At 45.1% G+C, this 23,569-nt stretch overlaps 1 protein-coding gene across 3 annotated transcripts in view; it reads right to left on the bottom strand.

Annotated features, from left to right (window-relative positions):
- The window catches only part of SMG7 (SMG7 nonsense mediated mRNA decay factor), a 60,178-nt gene that overhangs the window by 16,361 nt on the left and 20,248 nt on the right, over window positions 1-23,569 (bottom strand). For all 3 annotated transcript variants that reach the window (XM_044439303.1, XM_044439305.1, XM_044439304.1), the window contains exons 6-16: window positions 22,391-22,462; window positions 19,648-19,798; window positions 18,664-18,799; window positions 17,163-17,325; window positions 15,515-15,671; window positions 11,606-11,676; window positions 10,350-10,410; window positions 7,640-7,759; window positions 5,688-6,120; window positions 2,345-2,489; window positions 1,150-1,538 (exon numbers count right to left, since the gene is read on the bottom strand). In XM_044439303.1, coding sequence (XP_044295238.1) covers window positions 1,150-1,538; window positions 2,345-2,489; window positions 5,688-6,120; window positions 7,640-7,759; window positions 10,350-10,410; window positions 11,606-11,676; window positions 15,515-15,671; window positions 17,163-17,325; window positions 18,664-18,799; window positions 19,648-19,798; window positions 22,391-22,462 — 1,898 coding nt within the window. The remainder of the gene's footprint in view (window positions 1-1,149; window positions 1,539-2,344; window positions 2,490-5,687; window positions 6,121-7,639; window positions 7,760-10,349; window positions 10,411-11,605; window positions 11,677-15,514; window positions 15,672-17,162; window positions 17,326-18,663; window positions 18,800-19,647; window positions 19,799-22,390; window positions 22,463-23,569) is intronic.

A 23,569-nucleotide genomic window follows, 5' to 3' on the forward strand; every position in this document is an offset into this window, starting at 1 on the left:
GCTTTCTCTGCACAAAAATGTATGCTGCATTCTTGCAGCGACACTTGAGTTAGAAATATGTATAAGTCACCGCCACCCAAACACACACCATGGGCTGGTTCATTTATTCGAAACAAAGCCACCACCATTTGTGAGCTGCAATAGGTGCCACCATGTGCAAAGTACAATCTGCATGATCATTGCCTAGCTGTGATTTGTCATATTCAAACCTGGCTTCGTGGACGGTTAAAGAACCCTCAAATAACCCACGGAGCATTCTATCTGAGAATGGCTGAAAGTGTCAACAAGCCATGCTGCACAAAGCCATGGCAAGCTGGGTGCTAGGCCAAAATGGCACATGTGGTGCCTGGCACAACACAACACCCCTTGACGTAAATTAAGCCATGGTGGGCTGTTGAGTTACCCAAATCAGATTAAAGTGTTCAGGCAAGGCTGGAGATTCTGTGACACTGAGCAGAATCTGCCAGCACATGGCTTTCATTTTGAGAGAAAAGTTCCTAGACCTTATGGTCTAAGGAAAACCTAGGAAAATGTTGTAGCAGACAGAGTCTACATGAAGAGAGGCTTGTCATGTCTCACAGTTTAAAAATCTGCACCCACCAAATTCTCTCATGGCTAGAATAGCAGCAACAGCAACAATAGTACTGCTGCTAATAACAGTTAATGCTTAACATCTATATAGCACTTTCAATATTCCAAGTGCTTCACTTGTATTATCTAGTTATTTTTTTTTTTCAACCATCCTATGGACCATCTTGGCATTCTTAAAGATACAGGAAACCTAATATCCCAATCTAAAGTCTAAAAGGAAGCCTGAGGGAGATATCAACTGAACTGTCATGTCTCTAACATTGCTCTTCTCTCACACATTTGGCGGCAGGCAGGAAACATAACTGTTATGAGTAAATAAAAAGGGTCGTGTGTTGCTCCTCTGGCCCTCCCAGCAAGGGGCCTCCCTCCCAGCCTCCTTCTCGCCCTTCTTATCCCTGCCTTTCCACTGCGAAATTTGCAGGGAGGCAATCACTGCGATCAGCATTATTCCCGTTTCAGTATAAATCGCCACATCCCCGATTAAAGTTCTGCACCTACAGTCCTCCATGCCCGATTTGGGTCCTGCCGCTCGATGCCGCAGCCCTGCCCAGAGCTCACCTGTTGGAATCCAGAGTGGTGCGGAGGACTCTTCCCCAGCGCCTGCACCGCTTTTGTGGGAGACTGCGGCGGCGGTGGCTGGGTGAGGGCCTGGACGTGTAACTGGCTTGCAGACTGTGCTGTTGCCTGAGCTGGTAAGGATGCGAGGGGCTGCTGAGAAGAGGAGGGTGTCTGCTGAGGCCCCTGGTTCAGGGGGCCGGGTCCAGAGGGCCGCTGCTGGCTGTAAGGAATGTGGGATGGCTTCCCAGCTTGCACCTGATTGCCCGCAGGTGAGTGCGCTGCAGGCTGAAGGAAGGTTCCTGGGACAGAAACGCCGCCTGGGAAAGTGTATCCTGAGCTCATAGAGAAAGCCACAGGAGGGGGAATCACATACGCAGGAGGTGGGAAGCCTAGAAAGACAATGAAAGGCACGCGTGGTGAGAGGAGGAAAGCACCTTCTGAAGAGCAGCTTGCTTAGGAGACCTCTCTCAACATCACTTGCTGCTTCTTCTCCAGGGTTATCTGGCAAGGCGATGACAAACAGAGTTTCATTTTGTAGACTCATGGACACCCTCTGACCAGATAATCCAATTGAGAGACTAATTTTTCCTTTCAGTGAGAGGCATGTGGGGAAGGATGGAGGAGAATAGGCAAACAAGCATCACGTCACTCCCTCCCTCCCTCCCTCCCTCCGCCAGGAGGCAATTCCATGTGACATCGCAGCAGGCCCATGATGATCAGAAGATGTTGTGCTGCTCTGCAGTGGTATGTTCATGCAAAGCAGTGCTTTTTTTTACTCTTTTGCAAATCAAACAGCTTGTCTGCATATTACTTTTTCCAAACATCTCATAAATACTCTGGGTGCTTGCAGTGGAAAAGATGTCCACTGCTACTAAATACACCCCTTTTACAGAATGGGGAGAATCTGTCAGGAATGAGGAGCAGCATCTTTTCCACTGCAGGGACTATACTGTTCTGTGTACCTGTGACACAAAGGAGACTCGGGCCAGCATTGAGACAGTGAAGAAGACAGTCCATCTATGCCTGGAAAGGATCATAGGGTGAAGCACCAAGAATCTATGCACATTCTAGATTCAGAAACAGGCCATTTGACAAAGAAGACCTTTTCTGTATTTTTCTCCTATGCAGAAGTGTAGGCAATGGAAGGCACTGGTGGACTCTATTGTTTTAAACAGCACAAATGTAAAATTGTTACCTGGCCGGCTGGGAAGAGGAGGGAAAGCTCCTGGATGATGGATGGGGATGAACTGGGAGTTGCTGGCCTGGTTTGGCGACTGAGTCACTGGTGTTTTCCTGGCTTCAGACACTGGAGTTTTCCTCAGTTCTGTTTGGGATTTTACCTAGGAAGATTAGCCATGCTTAAGTAATTACTTGAGTAAACATGTACAGAATAGTACTGTTAGTTGAGATATATTGCTCTTGCCTTTCTCATTCCTATTTACCTCAACTCAGCTTAGTTCTATGATCATTGTATATTGGAATTTTACATAGGAAATACTGACAAAGGGCCTACAAAACTTATGCATGCTGGAATTTTATGCATGTAAAAGTTATATAGTATGTCATATCAGGTCGGCCAAGGGGCTAGACAGGTGTCTAACCTCGTGATCCTGTTTCCCCAGTGGACATAGCTTTTGCAGACACAGGCCTGGTTCATATATAATAAAAAATCATGGTACAGGCTGAAATTCTGGGTAGTTATGATGTGCAAATGGGGCTACACGAACAACCATGACTGGTTAACCACAAACAAACAAACAAACAAGAACACATTGCAAATTGCTGGGCTGTGAACTCTGGATTGTTTACACCATGGATAATGGTTACACGTGAACACAGCACCATGGATTGTTCTCCAAGCTACAGAAGCAGAAAGGAAGAGAAATAACAATGTTTAAAAGCCATTCTACATGCCAGAATTAGGATACTGAAAAGCTATCCTGGATACAGAAGAGAGTAGACAAAAGGGGAAAGAAATAATGACAAAACAAACTACCTTTTGTTCAATCAGCTGTCAGATAAAAACTGGGTAGGGCAACCAAGCATGGATTAAATCATGGATCGGCATTATGTGAGAACCAGGCTACTGACTTACAGGATCTGTGTCTTAATGAAATTAGTACCTAAATGTCATTGCCCTATATTAGTTTCAACTCCGTTTCTTTTACCTTCAGTTGCAGTCTCAAAATACTTCAAACAAGACAGATTTTCTTAACACTGAGATTGAGGAAAGTCTTTTTATAAGCCACTTAGCCAACAAATAGCAGAATCAAATGGCTGAACAGGAGAATTTGGGGATTATAGAGAAATCACCAAGGTTCTTAGCTGGAGATTAAAGAAAATACTCTAGTGCAAGAGCGTAATAAGTGATTTAAGATGAATGCTAAGCTCACATCAGCCTATACAAGTCATGCACCTTGCAATGAATAGTCCTTCTCTGAAAGCACAGTTATGATGTATTGTTTTTATGGGGGGAAACCCCTTCAGCCGCGGTCTTTTTCACCTCTCTTGTCTCAAAGGCTGCTTCATGACACAATCTGCCTTCATGTGGTGCTGCTCCTTGCACTCAGAAAAGATGCAGGTACTGACCTGCCCGCTACTTTGAACATTTATGCAAAGAAGAAAATCCCTTGGTGACTCAACCTGGCCTGCTTCAGAAGCAATGAATGCATTTCTAAAGCTAGATAATGAAGAGCCAGCGTGAATTAAGGTGAGTAATAACTTGAAGTGCAGGCTCGGGCCTAGAGAAATGGCAATAAACTGTGCCCTGGAATGCGTCCACACTTTCTTGAACAAATCCGCACAGCACAGGGCTCTCTGGAAGGAGCTGCATTTCATGCGACGACATGGACTCAGACACGCTCTGGGCAACCAAGGTTAGATGGGTTAGAAGGGCAGTCCACACAAGTTAACATATATATCACTACTGTGCTGTAGGCTCACTGGTCCTTCTCTTTACATATCCATCCTTCAACCTCAAAAACATCTGCATGAATACAAGACATTATCCTTACCAACATCCTGGCTTTCCATCAAAAATGCGTTCTACATTCTTCATGTGCATATTATACATGTTATGTTATTTTGCGGGGTGGGGTGAGAGGGCTAGAATTCTTCTTACAATAATAAAGTGGACCTGAGATGCATATACAATCCTCCCACCAAAGCTAACTAGCATATATTATGACCTCTAGATTTACAAGTCGGTCCATAACAGCTACTAGTCCCGTTGGCAAGTGCGTCATGCAAGTCACTCCTGGAAAATATCTATAGCATTGAAAGAAAAAAGCACCACCAACTATTTTCTCATTTAGAGAAAAATGCCTGCCTGGTTGCCTGAAGGTAATCCTTACACCGAATGACTGGGCCATAGAATACTGACAAGCCGGCTCAATTCCACTATGTCCATTCCAACCTTCCTGTGAAGAGTCTCAATGGTCATGCCATTAAAAAAAAAAAAAAAGGTAGGGAATAGGCGAGTTTCTATCTGCTGCTCTGCCAGCTTCACTGAAAGAGAAGGGCAAGCCTATGAATATCTAGCCAAATTGCACTAAACTGAGTGGGAGTCGCTATTAAGTAAGCCTTCATAGGCTTGCAGCCTTAACCACCTTAACCCATAAAGAAATAAAAGAAAATACACATAAACTCAAATGCTTCTGAAGACTAGAAGCGCTGTTGAAGACGAACTTTTGACCAGCACTGCCAAATGCTTCGCCATTATCAAAGCACCAGGGAAAAATTCAACCAAACGGTAAGTTATTCTTGATTGAAGGGTGGGAATACCAAAAAATTAAGCCTTCTGCAGCCAAGCCACACCATGAAAGGTGGCCGCTTTGCAAGAAAAACTAATCTGACAATACTACAGGGCCAGTTCACAAGCTGCCACCTGAACGAGTGTTTAGTGGTAATTTATTATGTTCTATTGCATTTCAATGTATTTTATTGTGTTGTAAGCCGCCCCGAGGCTTCGGCAAGGGGCGGCATAGAAATGTTATAATAATAACAACAACAACAACAACGAGGGACCACACATACAGAAGCCTCTCTGCGCCTCCTGCCAGTTCATCCCCCCACTGCAGAAGCAACTCTTTCCAGTTGTTGCCATGCAGCATCTCCAAGAACCAGTCCAAGTAAAAGGTTCCAGTGCTCTCAGCTGCTTCACCTGCCATTCCCCTCCCACAGGAAGCAAGAGCAGGAAAGGATGGAGAAAACCGAGGAGGACACCAGCAGCAGCAACTCCTCTGGTTCTTCCTACAAGTAAACTGAGAGTGGGGTTGTGTGGGCCCCTGAAGCCCAGAGGAAGGAGGGAAAGGAGGCCCACATGCAGGAACCCACCATGGCTGCCTGACATGGTGGCTCAGGGAACCTTCCTTCCATATGCTCCCCCTGAAAGCGCAGTGTGTGAATCAGCCCATCTACCCTTCAAAGGTCAACCGAGCCAAAGCTTACAGGAGCTTCAGCCACTTTCCAGGACTGCAGATTATTTAAATGGCTGCGCAAAAAAATCACAGAGACAATGAAAAGTATGGAAACCTTACCTGTACTGCCACATTCTGCTTCCCTACTTCCTGCACTTTTTCCATGCCACATTTCTTGATCTCATTCTTCCTCTTGTTGTTGTTGTCCTTCTTCCCATCATTTTTATTGGCTGCAATTCCTTTGCTGTAGTCCCTTCTTTCCCTACCCACTTCCTTAGTGAGGTAACTTCGGCCTTGCTCTCTGTTTACCTCTCGCGGTTTAATATTCTCTTTGAATGTCACCATGGGCTTATCTCCTGTGTCACAGCTGCTACTCAGGTTTCGACCTGTCGACAGCACGGACTTAAGTCCTGGGCTCCCATCGACAAACTGTGGCTCTGATGCTTCCTGCAGAACATGACTCTGTTTGGCTTCAATATGCTCCTCAAGTAGCAGTTCTGGGATCTCCGTCAAAAACAGGAGTTTCCCAACCTCGTTTTCACATTGGATCAACCTTTCGGAGGAAAAACAAAGGGAAGTGATCCCGTATCATTAAATCAGAACTTTGGGGACAACAAAAAACATGCACAATATTAAATAAAAAGCAAACATCTCTGATGTAAGAGCCAGTTCCTATGAATCATGAAAGGGAAGTGAGACAAAAGGAGAAGCAATTTGCACAAAGGTAGCTTGCACCCAAGAAGAGTAAATCTCTGGATTGCTCATCTCAGTGAGTAATACTGCTATGCACGGTATTCCAGTCAGAGAATATACTGGCATTTGGAAGCTTCTTTGGCCAGACTGGCTGCAATTTTCTCCTTTAGTCAGCTAGCTGGTGACACATAGGCTGACTCCTCACCTGACATACCACAGGTCACCTGCTCAATTCCACCAACATGCCTGTCAGTGAGAGAGCTGCCCTTCGCTACTCAGCTGTTCTCTTGCCAATATTGCTGGTGTGCTTTGCTACAATAAACAGAAGGTAACCACCTGCCAGATATGTCTTACAGGAAGACTGTGAGGTATGCCAACCTTTCTAGTACTTGAGTGTGGTTCTTAGGTCCTTCAGGCACAGCAGACTAATGAAGATTCGGAGAGGGGGAGAAAGCTGCCTCTGTGAACAGGTCCCGGCCTCTCCAATCTCCTCCTCAACAGGCCCACTGAAATGCTTCCTCCTACCTCCCTCTGACGTTGCATTCCTGACCTCAGAAAGACAGCTCTTCCTGCAATATGGAGGCGAGACCCAATCACCCCAGTATCTAATGCAGCATATTATGAATGCTACATTACAAATGCACTTTTCAGTTCTCATCGTTTAGACAGCTCTTTATCAAGATTTTTCAATTGCCTGGTTTGTTTTTACCTTTGAGGAGAATGCTTTCTGGACAGAAGTATCTAGAGTGGGGGTAGACAGCCCCCCTCCCCCTCCTGCCCTGTGAGCAGGATGTTGGGGCATAAACTGATTATTCTTGCAAAGTCTGAAATGATCACCTACAGACGGCTTGGGAAATGAGCTCAAGGACGTAGTCAGGTTGAACGCCCCTGCTGAAGATCAACCTTGGGACACACAAAATCCCAGTACAATCCCCAGCGAAAAGAGCCGTGGCAGGAGGGCTGGGAATGTGACCCCCTACCAGTGGCTAATCAGACCAGATTCTCCTAGGCTAGCTGGAGCAGTGGTCAGATTCAGCGTGAGGCGGCTTTATTTGTCCAGGTCGGCCTCTTCCATGCTCGTGAAAAATATGCAAACTGGGTTAAAGATAGTACATTAAAACAGGCAGGTTAACTGCATCTCCCCTGCTCCCCCAAAAGACTTGATACGAAGTACATTTTTAGCAACTGCCTATGTGACTATCATGCTCCCACACACCGCCTTACGCAGCGTTAAATATAGTGTCCAACAGCACATCTTCATTTCAGCTTTAACCATCTTTAGCACCTGCCATTATCAACGAGGAACAGCAACATGAGGTGGCGAAGAGAAACATCATGCACAGAAGGGTAGAGGCGGCTGCCAGCAATGGTGCAGATACCTTGGCTGGTTGTCAGCAATCCATTTGCCCGTGAAGATCAGGCGCTGCTGCCGTATACGCCGGTGCTGCCCTTCTTTGTCTCCGGTAATCCCCTGATGGCCTTTGGAGAAATCTAAGTTCCTAGTTGTTGACACAAACAGAGAAGGGAAAGTCAGACTTTGAACCAGGCGCAAGAAATGTGTGTCAAACCAACATAAGCTGGTATATACAACTCTACCCCAGTCCCACTTTCAGAATAAAACTACATGCACAGAAGTAAAATAGGCCAGGATGCTATTTTAAGGTAGCTTTATTGTAGTGTTATATAGAGAAATGCTTACACAACACGCCTCTGTGTTTCACACCAAGGGACAAAAACTCATATTAAAAAGAAATCCTTGGGTCTCTCTCTTTTTTAGATTGCCAGCCCCTTGAGCTAGGGACCTGTCAAACTTGTTCTTCATAAAAAGTCATGTGTATCGATTGCTTTATTGACTTAAACTGCAAACAGAGGGTGCCATAAACACAAACAACAAGGTTGCAAGGACACTCACAATTGGTAAGCCTTAAAACAATTAGATCCTTTACACCCTAGCCTTAGAGCTGTTTGTTTCCTGGTGAAGTACGCTTGATGTTGCAGTGTAAGGGCCTGCCCTGCCAACGCTTTGTCCTGAGGGTTTCTGGAAAGAGGAACGATCAGAAGCAGGCCTTCAGCTGCTGTATGACCTGCCCATCAGTGAAACAGGGAGACCTTCTGTTTATTTGAACATGGGTTCTCCCTGACCCCATGCGACTGGAAGACACATCTTCCTGTTCCGCTTGGCGTTCATTCCATTTTGGGGTGCAGGGCAGGATACACACGACCCCAAGACTGGGCTGCTACCTGCTGCAGGAAGAACAATCCCAAGAATCAAATATATTTTAGACCTAGGTCCAAAAAGATCCGCGGCCAGGTTCCTTTGAAGAACCACCCCAAAGAGCGACAGATTTCACAAGAGCCGAGCAATCGGCGTCCTTTCCTGCTGCTCTACTGTAGCTTGGACTGACTGCTGCCTCTCCACCCATCCTACACTGCTTTGCTGACAAACAGCCATCATTTCTCCTTGCTAGGACATTCCGAAAGGTGTTTCAAACGGCTGTTCTGCCCTCCATTTACTCCGGTCTAAGACCAGAGTCAGCAATTAGTTTACTGCGAAGTGGGTGGTGAAGGATGAGTGGCTCCCACCAGCAGTCTCCAAAGTGGTCTCCCAGAAAGCCCCACAGGGATGAATGACCCCCAAGGATCACTACTTATTGATCTTCTGAGCATTTAATCATGCCCAGTTCCTTCAGATCTTCTTCACGCTAATTTTTCATAATATTGTTTGCTGCTGTCCTTCAAGTCATCTCCATGTTAACATAAAGCTCACGGTACGAGACTGGCTTTCGGAATTTTTCATAAGCTGTATTGTAGTATGAAAAGGTGTCATGCATTCATTTAAAGGCAGACTTAGATTTGCCAAGATATCATGGCTTTCCTTTTGAATTGAGCCAGAGGAGAACTTGGGCAGCTGCTTCCAAACCAAAGATTCACATCAGGTTAGGACAGGGGCCGGCAACCCACGGCTCCAGAGCCGCACGTGGCTCTTGAATCCCTCTGCTGCGGCTCCGTCGCTCAAAATGTGCACCGGCACAGCCGCCAATCTGCAATGAGGCTGGTTAAGTAAATCGCTACATTCCTCTGCTATTGTGCAGGGAAAGAGCGGAACAAGCTTCCTGCAGGCTCTCATGTTACACGAAACAAACCCTGCTGAAAGGATTCTCTTTGTCCCAATGTAATCTCCTTCATCTGAATGTTAAAAGCTGTACTTGGGACCTGTCACAATTCACAACACTTGACTGTTTATCTGCTAATCAGTCACTAAACACACCTATATCTGCCGATTTATTGAGCTTCCCCATCAACCATGGATAAATCGAAGAAAAGTTTCTGAAGAAAACCGAACATTTAATGGTACGTGGGTAGATTTATTTGCTATTACTGCTGATGAACTTATGGGGTTTGCTGTTTAATGTATGCAGCCCTTTAGCACTGACTTTGACTCTGCAGGAAGCTGTTCTCCTATTCAAAATATATGAAAGGAATCCTACTAATTTATAATGTAAGATTAAAAATAACAGTTTTTAGTGACTGAACAAGAGCTGCAGCTAAATCATAATGAAGATATACACAGCATTAAGGTAAAAAACGATATATGTAGTGTTATCTTCATTTTAGATGTCAAAAGGGTTTTGCGGCTCCCCGTGTTTTCTGTGGGAAATGGGTCCAAATGGCTCTTTGAGTGTTAAAGGCTGCCGACCCCTGGGTTAGCAGAACAAAATCCTATTTCTATGTCAAGTGGAAACATGCTGTCTAAATCCTTGTTTTCCTCATGTTTGCTTTGGGTCAGCTGGTGTCACAAGGTCTCCAAGATTAAAAGTAAGTACATTTAAATCTACAGGTGCCTAAGGAATTAGAACTGGAGTAATAAGACTTTTGCAAAAAAATGTAAGAAAATAACTGATGAATTGAATTGAAATAACTGATGTATAGGAGCAGGTAGGGAAAGAATGGAGACACATCAGATTTGGTGTCTTGCTGATGATTATATTAACATTAAGCTCAATCATTACTGGATACTAATATTATCCAAATAGTAGTGATGAATATCCCCATCATGAACATAATCTGTTACCTCCAGCAACCACTCACCTGAAAGAAGGTCTCAAAGCTAAGAATCCCTGCAGCTCAAATTCCTCTGGAAGAGGGGTAGCTAGCAAATAAGCAGACAAGAAAAGAACAACTACTGAAAGTCTACGTTTAAAACTAGCTATTGAGGGTTCATTCCTGGCAAAGTTACACACTGGCTGCATTTACACAACATGACAAGCATACCGGCATGGTTACCATGGCTTGCTTCTTTTTACCATGATCTACCTGACAATCAAATGGTTTCTGCTAGACTGTGGCTTCCATTCTCTCCAGTCTTCCCAGTGTTGGCACATATTCTATCAGCCACTGTGCCTGAAATTCAATCCCAAGATGTCTCTGTCACCTTCCTCCTCCTCACTGATCCTGGGTTAGGACAACATAGCAAGCCACTGTGGTATGAAGAAACCGGGGGGGGGGGGGACTGTTTTTTATCATGGTTTCTGTATACCATGTTGAGATACCATGATCGGATTCAGATGGCATCACAGATCAACGATGGTAAAAAACAAAAACAAAAACCCATCATGGCTTATTGTGTTGCCTGAACCCAGCCATTCTCAAGCCCCAAAGATTTCTACTGGACAACTAAGTATATGCTTTACAATTGAAATCCATGGAACATATAAAACGCTTATTGGTTTGATTGTTCCCATAATTAAATATTGTCTTCGATAAGGGTTTTTGTAAGAACAGTTTACTGCAAGATAGAAAAATAAGTAAGACTCAATCAAAAACAAAAGACAGTGATTAGTAGTTTGGGCTGCAATGAAGATTCTCCACCAATGATCTCTTAAAAGTAGCACATGTGATACAGCAAAACCACAAGAAAAATGCTCATCTCTCTGCATATTCACACTGCCCTTGGTTTCCTCTGCTGCTGCTCCTCGTGAATACCATTTTCTTCCTTCTTTGCACAGACTGTCATTTAATGTGATTGGATGTGGTAATTCATGTGATTTTGTTTACAAGTACCAGTAACACCATCGTGTCAGGATGTAGCATTGTAACGCCTAGGGCTAAGTAATGGGAGTTGCAAATGCCAACCAGACCAATTAGCCATGTGGGCAAATGAGGCCAAGGAGAGTGAGGGCAAAGAAAAAGAGAATCAGAGTTCCATGAGTGCTAATAAGTTACAGGAAACAGGAATTCGGGTTCCTGAGTTTTAAAAGCAAGGTAAAATGAAGTTAAGTCATTTTGGCTCCACCCAGTTCATAAACTGATATTCCACAGATAGCTGGATGAAGAATTATTCTTACCATTAGGGCAGGAGAGATCTTCTTCATGAGGCTGAAAACTGTTTAAAAGAGAAATCAGCCAAGGCCAAATGCTGCAAACAGAGAAGAATTTTACATTGACGGAATAATTTTACATTGAATTTTACATTGAATTTTACATTACTTCTCCCTGAGTCTGAGAAGCCTCCACTCCGTCTATCAAGTCTACCTTCTAAATCTCTCCTTCAAGCAAACTTCATCTGCAAGACATTCTACAAAACCCACACTGCCCATGGAACTATACATCCATGTCCTGATCTTGACAGGAGTTCATTTCCTTTTCTCATGTCATTTCCGCATTATTGCTTATTGTAAACAAACATTCACACATAATTACATGTTCTTTAAGATTATGCCTAAGCACTGAAGTTACTCCACCGACCTGCCATCACCTTTTGCATCACTGCTGAAGAGACTAGCTGGCTTTCTTCTGCACCGATGTTTGCATGCGTGGATGAACAAGAGGGGAATCAAAAGTCTTCCCCTTCTTTGGAACTGAGCTATACTGCGGCAGAGTTCCCTTAACAGCCGGGAACACTGCTATACTTCGTCAGTCAGTGCTTAAGGGACTCCAGCGGAATATTAAGCATTCACCATTCTGCTCCTAATTGCACAGACCTTCAAGAACTTGGGAAGTGTGGCATTACGTTTTCTCAACTCATTTTAATAAAAGGTGACCAGCGTGGCCAGAGCCTTTCTGGCAAATGATCACCTCTCAGTTCAAATGGGGCCAGGCGGATGCAGCAGCAGTGTGTATTTGCTTGAACCACACATGCGATCTTTTGCTACTTCCTCCTCCTCTAGCCTGCCCAGTAATGGGGGAAAAGATGGGCACCACGGAAACACATTTGTCTACCATGCACTCTTTTGTCTTCAGGTGACATAAATTGGCAATTGGTTGGCTGCTTACTGCTTCACTTAATTTCATGGCAAGGAAAGCATGGGGAAACATGAGCCGGGGCTTTCGTTTTGCCTGTAATTGGCAGACGCTCACTACCAGGGCATATCCAAGGGATTCGACCACTGGTGCTCCTCCTTAATGTTAAAGATCCCACTGTTTTGCTGCAATACATTATTTTGCCCATTTTAAAAAAATGGTATTTTATTCCTTCCATGGTTTTAGCGTAAATCACCCTGAGCAACTGTTTAGTAGAGTACTAATTAAAACATTACAAACTGCAGTTCAGAACCCATCTTAAGACCCTTTTCTAATTTGAAACCTACTCCATACATTATTCGGGCTATGCATCCTGGACTGCTGGAGAATTCAGATGCACAACCATGCAGCTGACTGGCGCTACTCAGGAAGGGACTCGGGTTAGTCAGCAGCGGGAACACCCTGCATACGTCTCTAACACAGAAGCCTGTTTCCTTCAGCTCTTTGGAGGGAATTAAATGACTGGAAGAGAAACTGAGGCAGAACCTCTGGAGAAAAGCAACCAGAGACGGCTCCATGCAGTCAATGAATGGAAGAAATGCTGCTTTTCAGGGCTGAATAACGCGCAATTGCCACCCATTCGAGGTGGATTCCTTCAGAATCGGCACTGATTAGGGCCAGCTCACGTAACTACAAGCTCATGAAGCACCATGGAACAGGAAGCCTGTGGGACTCTCTCTGCAGAATATCGGTTTCTTACACAACAGTTTTTTGCTTTGCGTGTCCAGCACTTTGTGTGTCACACATAATTGGAGAGCGTGAAAACATTTGGATTACAGAGGGTCCTGCTCCAGGAGGCCAAGGCCCACTCCCACCATGGAGAAACGAAGGAAGCTGGTTCCTAAGAGCGGTTTCATCCCCCACTGGGGCACTAGCAGAGTCCGTTCTAATTTCATTTAATGAAACTGTGTAAAGAAGCACAAACACACTAAGGCCCATTTCACATCATGTAAGGCCAACTTGGGTTTATCGCTGCGTCAGCTCAGTAGCGAGTTTCTGGTTAATGGCTGCCTGTGACTGCAACATGCAGTCCATTCACACTTCACATCTTGTAACGATGGAGGACTAGCACCTATTGGATGTCATTTGCGCATCGTAAAAAGACTCCTTTCCCAAGCTTTTAAAGTCTTTTAATTTTAATATAACACGGTAGATAATTAGCAATTATCAATATTTAAAAAGGGAGGTTGCTTGAGAATAATTTTAGGTTCTCATGCCTAACCCTTCTGCAGAAAAAGCAGCAAGTCCAGAAACTTGCCCATTAGTAGCAGAAGCCTCAATCTCCTTCTCCCCAACTCCCCTTTCACACCTTCCAAGATGAAGAAAAGTAGTTTTTTGTTTTCATTTGCGATTTCTTTTTTTTTTTTGGCCAACGCTCAAGCTAAGCTGTCCTTCCTAGTAAGGCTGCGTATCATTTTGTGACACATTTTGATCAAGTCACCAAAATCAACTTCCAATCTTCTAACTTCTAACCATATGTATTATCAGCCACCGCAAGTGCTGAAGCATACGTGCTGAAAGTAAAACAAATCATACTTAATTGCTGTAACTGATGAAGGCAGCTTATTAGAGAACACTGGCAGACTAAACAAAGTGTGTAACTTGCTCTCTATATAGAGCACAGAGTCTTGTACCACCACAAGATCCACGAACATCTGACCTCGAGCAAACTGCATTTTTCCTCAACAGTTTAAAGTATTGCCTTTACTGGGTACAGCCAGGCAGGAAATGCTCAAAGAGGCGACCCAACTATAATTGCTTCTGGAGATTCAGCCATGGGAGAATGATCACAGCACATGAACTGGAGCGCAGAAGGTCCCTCACACTGCCGCACGGCCAGTGCGGACGAGGCTCTACCTGCGCAGAGGGGCAATGCGATGACGGGGAATCACCGCCGAGCACATCACCTACGAGGCCTGTGTCTGCCTCCCTCCGAGCACAGTGGGAACTGAGTTTGTGCTGGTGCTACATGCGAAACTACAAACCACACAGCTGTTCCCCAGGTTTTATACACGTTACCCCAAATAGTTTGGACCTATGGGTGCCTGACTCTATGCATGCAGGTCTCATCAAAATACTGCCTTTAATATGTGGCTAATGAACAAAGGTCTGGAAAACAGAAGAGATGTGGTCTGATTCTTGCTTCGTCACCACATGTTTGGCTTTAAGAGTGCAAGGCCTAGAGCACAAATCTGTTTCCTGCTTCTAGACTGTAGGCAGACGATACCCCCAGTGCTGCTGAAGCCAAGCCAGTCCGGATCTGGTTAGTGCCTGGATGGGTGACTGCTGGGAAAGCTATTTATAATACAATGGATTTCATCATGGAAGACAGATTGGGCATTATGAATTAACCAAGGCAAGATTGTTGTGTAGGAGTGACAAACATCCTCACTCAGGGAGCAAGTGCCGTATTTCTGATTTCCTGACAGAGGAAAGCATTTTGATACATGCCTGGAGCTACTGCTTCTCCAACTTTAGGAGAGAAGCAGAAGAGAAAAAGTGGCAAGAGAAGTACTTGGGGGGCAATTGGCAGAGGGCTGTTCCTGAATCGACTCACTGCAGAATTCTGAGGGCACACACACGGTTCAGAAAAATGTTAACAGGGCAGGAGCTAGAGAGTGTGGGCAGGAATATTTCCGTTCTGAGGAAAAAGGGAAATTCTGTGAGTAGTAACTTAGAGAGAACTAAAGAAGAGAGTGACCACAGCGATGACATGGCAACTTTTCTTATGGCTAGGCCAGCACTCAGGACCGTTCCGAGGAACGTGCAGGTTCGTTGCGGAGGCAAGGTATGTACCAGGGTCTTTCTGCTCATGCTTCTGAATCACTGTGCTGTACCTTTATTCATGCCAATGCCTGGTTTGGCTCACGAATCCCCATCAGTAACTCACTTAATCAAAGCAACTGACAAACAGGCAAATAAAGTATGAAATAACATGAACATGCAAGACTCACTACTGTCTTTCATCCACCACGGTCTCCTGAAATACACTGGGTCGAAGCTTCAGCCAGTCCATTGAGACTTTGAGTGCAGGAAGGGGGTAAGAACCCCAAGACTCCTCCTGGTAATCATTCTGGAGTGGGCATTTGCACAAGATTCCAAGAAAAGACACTGGGGAAAGACAGGCATTGCAAACTCTAGGTGGTTCCGCCGCACTGGCAAGATACATGTGACTGCAGGAAGCATCAGATGATGCTCCGCAGATGCCACAAAATTACGAAAGCATCGGAGCCACAAAAGTGGCCTCTGCAAAGAATCGTGAGGCAGACAAGAGACGGGCCATCACTGGCAAACGCTGGGCAGAACCAGGCAAGGAGGTACGTACCCCAGTCAGGCATTCAGGAGCACGCAAAACATAGGATGGGACGATGCTCACAGACCACTCCCCCTTTACAAGCCAGATGGAGAGCGTCTGCAGTGGCTGACTGGCTGGACTTGTGCAGGCTCCCCATGCTATCTAGGCCACTAGACAGTCCGAACTCACATGGGGAGCCTGCCTTCCTGCTTCGGAAGTTCTCCTTCCAGTGTGTGGAAGGTCCGACAAGAACACCTTCCCTTGCAAGGCGATCGAGGGCACAGCCTCTCCATCTCCAGGCGGTCCTGAGTGATACTGACTTTTTGACCCATTTCAAACTGGCTTCAGAGTGGGGCATGGAATTAAGACTCCCGTGGACGATCTGTGATTCAGAGATGACGGGGGAGTATTATCCCTGTTGGATACCTTCAGGAGCACCTTTGTTCATATGTATCGCTTGACCAGCTAAGGTCCTCTGGGGATAATCTTCTGCAATCTGCTTCTGCCAGATTTATGTCAACTAACAGGAAAACATTTCCAGTGTTTGCCCCTACACTGTCAGGAGACACACATCTGATTGCCCAAATTTCCACCTTTAAGAGGGAGTTAAAGATGTATCTCTTCTGACAGGCCTTCCCAGATTTGTTCCCATGCCAGTTTTATTTACCATGTTGTTTTTAGTCAATTTAAATCATTGCTGGTTTTAATTTCTTGTAAACCACCCATAGCCAATGGGAATGGGGTGGCATATAAATATTAAGAGAATTTTGAGAAAAAGAAAGAAAGAAAGAAAGCTCAAAGGAAGGAACGGGGCCTGTGAGCACAACTCCAGTCTCCCACATCACATGATTTGCATCACACACACTTGAAAATCAGAGCAGAGCTTGTGACATGGAGAAGTCCCCCTGCTCTGGCACCCCAGCTTTCTCCGCTTCAGGCTGACGCCCCATGGCAGACCCTGCAAATGACTTTGCAGCAAGCCGCAGCTGGGCGGGAGCAATGGAGCCAGACTGCCAGTGGCAGCACAGTGGGCCATGCAAGTGTTCAGCTGCGGTGGGAGGGTCATCCCTACTTGAGCCCCATCCCCGGCTAAGTCACTGTCTGTCCCATGCAGCAGTAACTAGCTGAGTCACCCAACTAGGAAGCTATGCCACTGTGAGTGTTGCCTCTCAATTTAAAGAGGCTGGAAGCCCAGTGCTGGCAACAGCACCCCTGCAAGGCGCTGCTCATCGCCAGGCTAAATCACCCCACGGTCCAGCAGACTTGGCTATCCTAGAGACAAGCTTTGATCCAGTTTCAGGACTTACTGAAAAGTGCCAGCAACTGTGTCCAGCAGAGCTGCTCATCCTGACTGTAGCTGTGCTGTTCGGTCTCGTTGCTAAAGTCCCGTAAGTGATGCAGCTGAAACAGGTTGATGACGGTAATGTGGACTAGCTGCTGAGAATTAAAGGTTTTCTGGAACAGCAGCCTCTGTAACAAAAAGAGAGCACACACTCTTTGAACAGTTCAGTATGACTGGCAAGTTGCATGCAGCAGTCAAATATTTTATGGACTGCAATTAATGGTCAGTTGATTTAGCCGATTGATTTGGCTCCAGCACATCCAAACACAGAATTAAGGATGGAGCTATGCACACAGGAATAAACTTGATTCTTGGTGACTGCGGCGTCTGGCAGTAGGTGTAGCTTTGCCCCAGAGATGTCCTTCAGTGTATCCCTTTACATCCCTTCAAACAAGGGAATGGCAGACACTTGCTTAGGTGGGAGAAAGTTGGGGATACTGCTGTGGGTAATGGCAAAACTGCTCTCCAGTGCCTAGCTTTGTATGGACCAGTCCTCAGACAGGGATCCAAACAGGGATTGCAACACATCTCTAAGCAAGGACTGCAAAGATTCACTTCACCCCTACCCCAAGCAATCCTTCCTCCAAATACACCCACCAGTCGTAACAATAGGGGCTGGTGTTTGCTTCTGATGTCCCACAGCGAAGGAGAAAGCAGCAGTGCTCTTTCTTCCACCAGGTCAGGACTGCAGTGTATGGAGAAATGTCACACTCATCCTGCTGGATCCTGAGCTCCACATTAAACACGTGAATATGCAAGCTGCACACCTCTGAGCAGGGTTCATTAGGGCAGTGAAGCAAAGTTCTTCCTGACTTCTAGTCTATGCTGAGCAGGATGCTGCTGCTGTATGTGGCTCCAAGTCCAGGAATGCCACGTGAGAACTTGGACTGCATGTTCTCAACTACATCTGCATCCCAACTCTTCCCCCAAGAACCTTAGGACAGCTGTTACAAACCTTACAACAGAACCTCAGTATGGGTCAGTATTTGTTCATGTGCTTCATTAGACAGACAGACAGACAGACAGACTTTCCTCATTAGCTTCTGCACCTGTTTTCTATAGGAATTCCTTATATTACAGCAACAAAACTGAACTGAGATAAAAGTGAAACGAAAATAACTTAAAAACGAAGCAGTAAAAAAAGATGTGAGTCAGAACAAAACAGCCTCAGTTCAACCAGCCATTTGAAAAGCTTACAGGGAAAAATGGTTCTTATCTGTTGTCGACAGAAAGAAATCAGAGGAATCTCTTGCTTGATTTCCCTGGGTGAGATGCACCACGAGAGGGATGCTGTCACAAAGAATGTTCTGCTTCATGTCCATATCAATAATGTCTCAACAGAGAAAGTGACACGGAGCAAGGCATCCTGAATATATCTGAATGGGGGTGGGACAAATAGGAGACCCACTCTGCATTTCCTTAGTACATGGATGCAAGTTCTACAGGACCCATTTCATAAAACCCACCTTGAACTGCTCCTCTAATTTCTCACGAAGAGGATTCAGCTTCTCCAAGTTCTTACTCAGATACACGTGGCCATGAAATTTTATAAATGCCTTAATGAAATCAGACACTCCCCATTGAGTCTTCACCTCATCACGACTGCAATCAGAAGATGAAAAGTATATTCTAGTGTTTGTAAAGATGCAAAAATTGCCCGACTACACACAAAAGCATACTGCAGACTAATTTCTTTTTAAAGGCATTTCACATACGTGAAACAAAAGTGAGTGATAGTTCCTCCCAAGAAAACTGCACTCGGGATAAAAGCAGGAACAACATTAAGAATATCAGCATTTGAAATCCCAGTAGAATTTTCTCGTTTGTTTTAAAGGGAGACCTACTTTCAAGGTCAATGTTCTGCGGACAACGATCCAGGAAGACTAAATGCAAAAAGTTGGCCCCACCCAGCAGGAAGTACTTCACAGCTGTGAAGTGGGTACATTTACATATTATGCAGACATTCTAAGAAACAGGAGGAGCACCACCACCACAATCTCTGTTTCTTACAACTTGGAAGCACTTTGCTAGAGGTGCAAAGGATCAGACATAGCTGCCTGGGGATCTGCACTGGGCCCACAGACTACTAGTCAGCCATTCTGGTTTAGGCCGTATCCTGACACCACTCTTGGACATGCATGTATCCTACCAGCAACTGTAAACTATATGTATCTATGTGCATGGATACACCAAGGGCCTGCCCTGGGCATTCCTGGATGTAAAACAATTAAATGGAAATCATTTGTACATTTTATGTGAGTAGCAAACTTACAATGACAGGCAACAAGCTACTTTAGGTGTCACTTCCAGCCCATCAGATGCACAAGAGAAAGTAAATTACTTATGTGCAAATCATGTTCTTTGTGGAAGAGGAAAGATCTATAATGTGCTTCCAGCCACACCCTAAATCTTAGAAATGACAACTCACTTGCAGAATGTATGAGCCTCACCTTTCCAGAGCTTTAGAAAGTGCTTTTTGTAGGTTAGTAGAGGCAGCCGGGAAAGGGAACTTCACAGCAATGCTTCTACAGTAGTAGAAAATGGTGGTCAGGTGGTCTCCTTTGGAGGATGCTAAAATAGCCAGCTGATTGTAAGGCTGACCTAAAGCAGAACAAAAGAAGGAAAAAAATTGTTTGGACTTCAGGACATTTCCTACAAGCGCAATCCATTCCAGGCAGCATCTACTTTTGCTTCTATTTTTTAAAAAACCAGATATATTACAACTTGCGATCTAAGTTTATTCAATTCAAAATGCTATAATCTTGCCTTACTCCAGCTCACTTAACTGACAATATCAAGCACACATTTAAAACTACAACCATCAATGTTTAAAACAGACTTATACTAACCAAACAAAAAGCAAGGACCACCCACTCCCAGATTCCAAGGTCTTTGGAAAACAGAAGTGAACAGAACAGAACATCTGCTCAGCTGATGTTCTTCGCTCACCTAACAAAGACGCTAGAAGAAGGGCCCAACCCACTGAGCATGACTGCCATGGGGGGTCATGGAGGGGCAGGTAGTCTCCAAATCATGCACACCTCCGACTGTGAAGAGCTTAAACAGCATGCATCATTGTCACCAACTTGTCCCAGAAGGAAACCCTTTAAAGGACTAAAAATGTCTGTTAGCTCTCTTGCTCAACATCCCTAAATTTAAAAACTTCCCAGTATAGGTACATCTCTGAGACTACCTCCTCTAAGCAAGGGTTCCTTCTCAACTAGCGTAATGTGTTCTCCTCAAAGGCCTAGTTTTGCCTATCGGAAGTGTGGAATATACCGGGAAAGCTAGCAGGTTGATAGAGAGTGCCCTAGACACTGGCTGGTCAAGTTTTTCTAAAGCAGCAACAGAAGAGAAGCTTTAATTGCCAACAGGCTTGGTATTTGCGGTAATTATGAAAACACACCCATTAATTTTCAGCCGAACAAGAATATTAACTTTTAAATAAATTGTGCTGAACCATAGCTTTTTAACAGCATTAGCTAAGATTTTATGTTGGTGGGGGTTTTTTACAAGCATGAACAAGTCAATGAACAGTTCTTCTTCTGGAACATTGAGGGCATCCCACAGCTTTTTTCCCTCTAACCCAAATAAAGCTAAATAGCAACAATTATTGCACACACCGCACCTCATGAGGTGAGAACTTCCTGGATGCTGAAGGAGGAAACATCGGTTTTGGTTGCTCCCCAGAGAGTGATCTTGCTCCAGAGACTGGTTTCTACTCCTGTTCAGAGTAGGCTGCCATTATATCATATGGCTAGTGGGAGAAGCTTTGCTATGGTGCTAGCTTTGCCCTGATGCTGCCAGGCTAGGGATCAGGCTGCCCTCACTCCTCCTGTCCTTGTTCAGAAATGACAGCACAGCAAAATAGAAACAGATCCGCCGCTAGCTGCAGCATTACATGCCTGGCTTCATGGAAGCTCTAACCATTCTGGACCACAGATAACATGTGCGGTTGATTAACCAGCACGCCAGTCCTTCTGTAACAAACCGCTTTCTGGAAAATTTGATGCACTTGTGTTCTTGCCCTCCTGCAGCAAAGGGACTTGCAACTCACAGACTGGGCCTGCTCCTGCTGCCACGGGGGCCCAAACAAGTGGAGGAGGGGATGCTGTGTGTGTTCCAAACATGTGACTATTTGGGGGAAGAAGAGGGGAAGAAGAAAGAGCCCAAATAGGGAATTGGAAGATGGAGATGTTTGGAGGCAGCAGATGGAAAGCACTTTCTAAAAGAGGAAGAAAACATGTAGAGTCTTTGGCTACAAGCGATATAGAAATGACATGGAATAAAATACATAATGATTATAACAGTTTAACCATAGGAACGGTTCTGGATCAAAAGTAGAGAAGTTAAATTTAAAAGACATATCCAGTTTGAAGTATGGATGTCTTAGGCCTGTCTATTGCTAATTAACACAAAAAATAGGCCGCCTTACTTGACTCCTGCAAGGAGCTCAGTCAGGCAGTTCTGCCTATGACTCATTTACAGAGCTTCTTTCGTAAAGTTCTAGCTTTACAGGAATTTTCAGAGAAATGGAGATGAGAAGGGAGAAAGTCATTCCAGTGGAATTTGAAGTCAACATTCTATAGGCTATTAAGTAACATGGAACACTTGGCATCTTATTGCTATAAAATTCTCGCTTGCAATTAGAATCCCTTTTGCGTTTATCTGAGAGAAAGAGGATGAGTGAGGAATTTCAGGGCTGAGGAGTGTAATCACATGGCCTTCCAACAAAATCATGGGGTGGGAAGGGAAGGCATGGATTATTTGGAGCTGCGGTTCTAAGGCTGTGCGACCTCAGAGCTGGCACTACAAATGCACAGTCCCTGCACAGGGACGGAATGGCACCAACTGCCTTTCCAAGGTCAGAAATCAGCTTTGGACAGGAGCAAAGGGGGCGAACTGGGGGGAGGGAGGGAGGGCTGACATGGAGGGCAACAAGTTATGCCGAATCCAGCCAGTGTCCCGGACCCCTTCCTTGCCTTGTTCTGTACATGGGATGCACATAGTTGGAAGCTTATATACAACAATTGCAAAGCACACTGAATTGCCTGCTACAGCTGCAATCTTAAATACACCCAGGGGAAAGCAAACCTCACCGATACAGTGAAATGGCGCTCACAGGATGGTTCAGTACAGCACTGCTAAGAAACTGGGAAGCTCCACTGCATGGATTACATTTCATACACTCACCATTGGAGGGGACAAGCTGAGCTGCATGCCTATAGTAGGACTCAGCCTGGCTGGTCTGATTTCTGTAGCGAGCTGAAAAACCAGGAAGAATTGAAAAACAGAACGTTAGCTCACCATTTCTAAAATAAATGGCTCGTGGATGATGCCAGACGTCCACAGAACACTCCTGATAAATACTCAGTTTGGACTTTACAAAATCAGGATAGGAATCTGAGGACAAAGCCCCCATTCTGGGGACCAACAGGGATGGCCATCACCTTCTTGCTAAGAGACACTGGCTGACTGCAATTAGTGTTAGAGGGCTGGATTATGCTCCTTGACCTACTCCAGCCTGGCAAGTCTAACATTCTTATTTTCTTTCCTCCAATGGCATATTGTGATTATCATTCAAGACAAACTCTAGTATCTCTGTTCAAAAAGTCACTGGCAGTCAATTTCCTACCATGATCCCTCTTGAACAAACCTCCCACAAAGGCGACCTCAGCTCAAATATTCAGTGGGCAGATTCGCACATCAGGCAAAGCCACCTGGCAATATAAGCTGGGGGCGGGGGGGGGGGTTGCTTCTTTTTTGAACAACTCATGGGATGTATGACAGACAACTGGGCCCACTGTGCATTCTTCTCCCCCCCCGGCATGTATCATGCTGACCCCCATGGAATACCCTCCCTTGCCTCTCCCCACACCCACCTAGTCCAATTTCAACCCTTTCCCCTTTGTTGCTATTTGTTTTGTCCAGGGTATCAAAAAATTTCAGCCCCAGAAAACTGCATGGCAATGCTCTCTCTCTTTTTTTGGTTTTGATTATTGATCTTTCACATGTGCATTCTTAAGGCAGTCAACACTCTTCTCTGGTCAATTCCCTTGTCTGTTTCAGCTGTAAAAGGAAGAGGCCCAGTGAGTGACAAGGGCATGCAGGCAGATTTTCCCATGGTTGCCAGGGGCCAACTGCCAAGTTGTTGAATTGAAAAGTACTGGGGGAGGGGGGCAAAATATGGTGTGTGAAAAAGCCGGGGAACAGTAGTATCTCCACTTGGCAATGCAATCCTCTCCTAACAGTGCTAGTCTCCAACTAGTCCAGCAAGGGAGATAAACTCCAGCCTTTCAGAACTTCTTTTTGGAATACGTACTACAATGATTAGTACAATTCCCTAGCACTCTTTTTTTTTTTTAAGCAGAA

Source organism: Varanus komodoensis, unplaced genomic scaffold (genome assembly GCF_004798865.1).
Source record: "Varanus komodoensis strain SLA01 unplaced genomic scaffold, ASM479886v1 scaffold34_1, whole genome shotgun sequence".
Classification (NCBI taxonomy): Eukaryota; Metazoa; Chordata; class Lepidosauria; order Squamata; family Varanidae; genus Varanus; species Varanus komodoensis.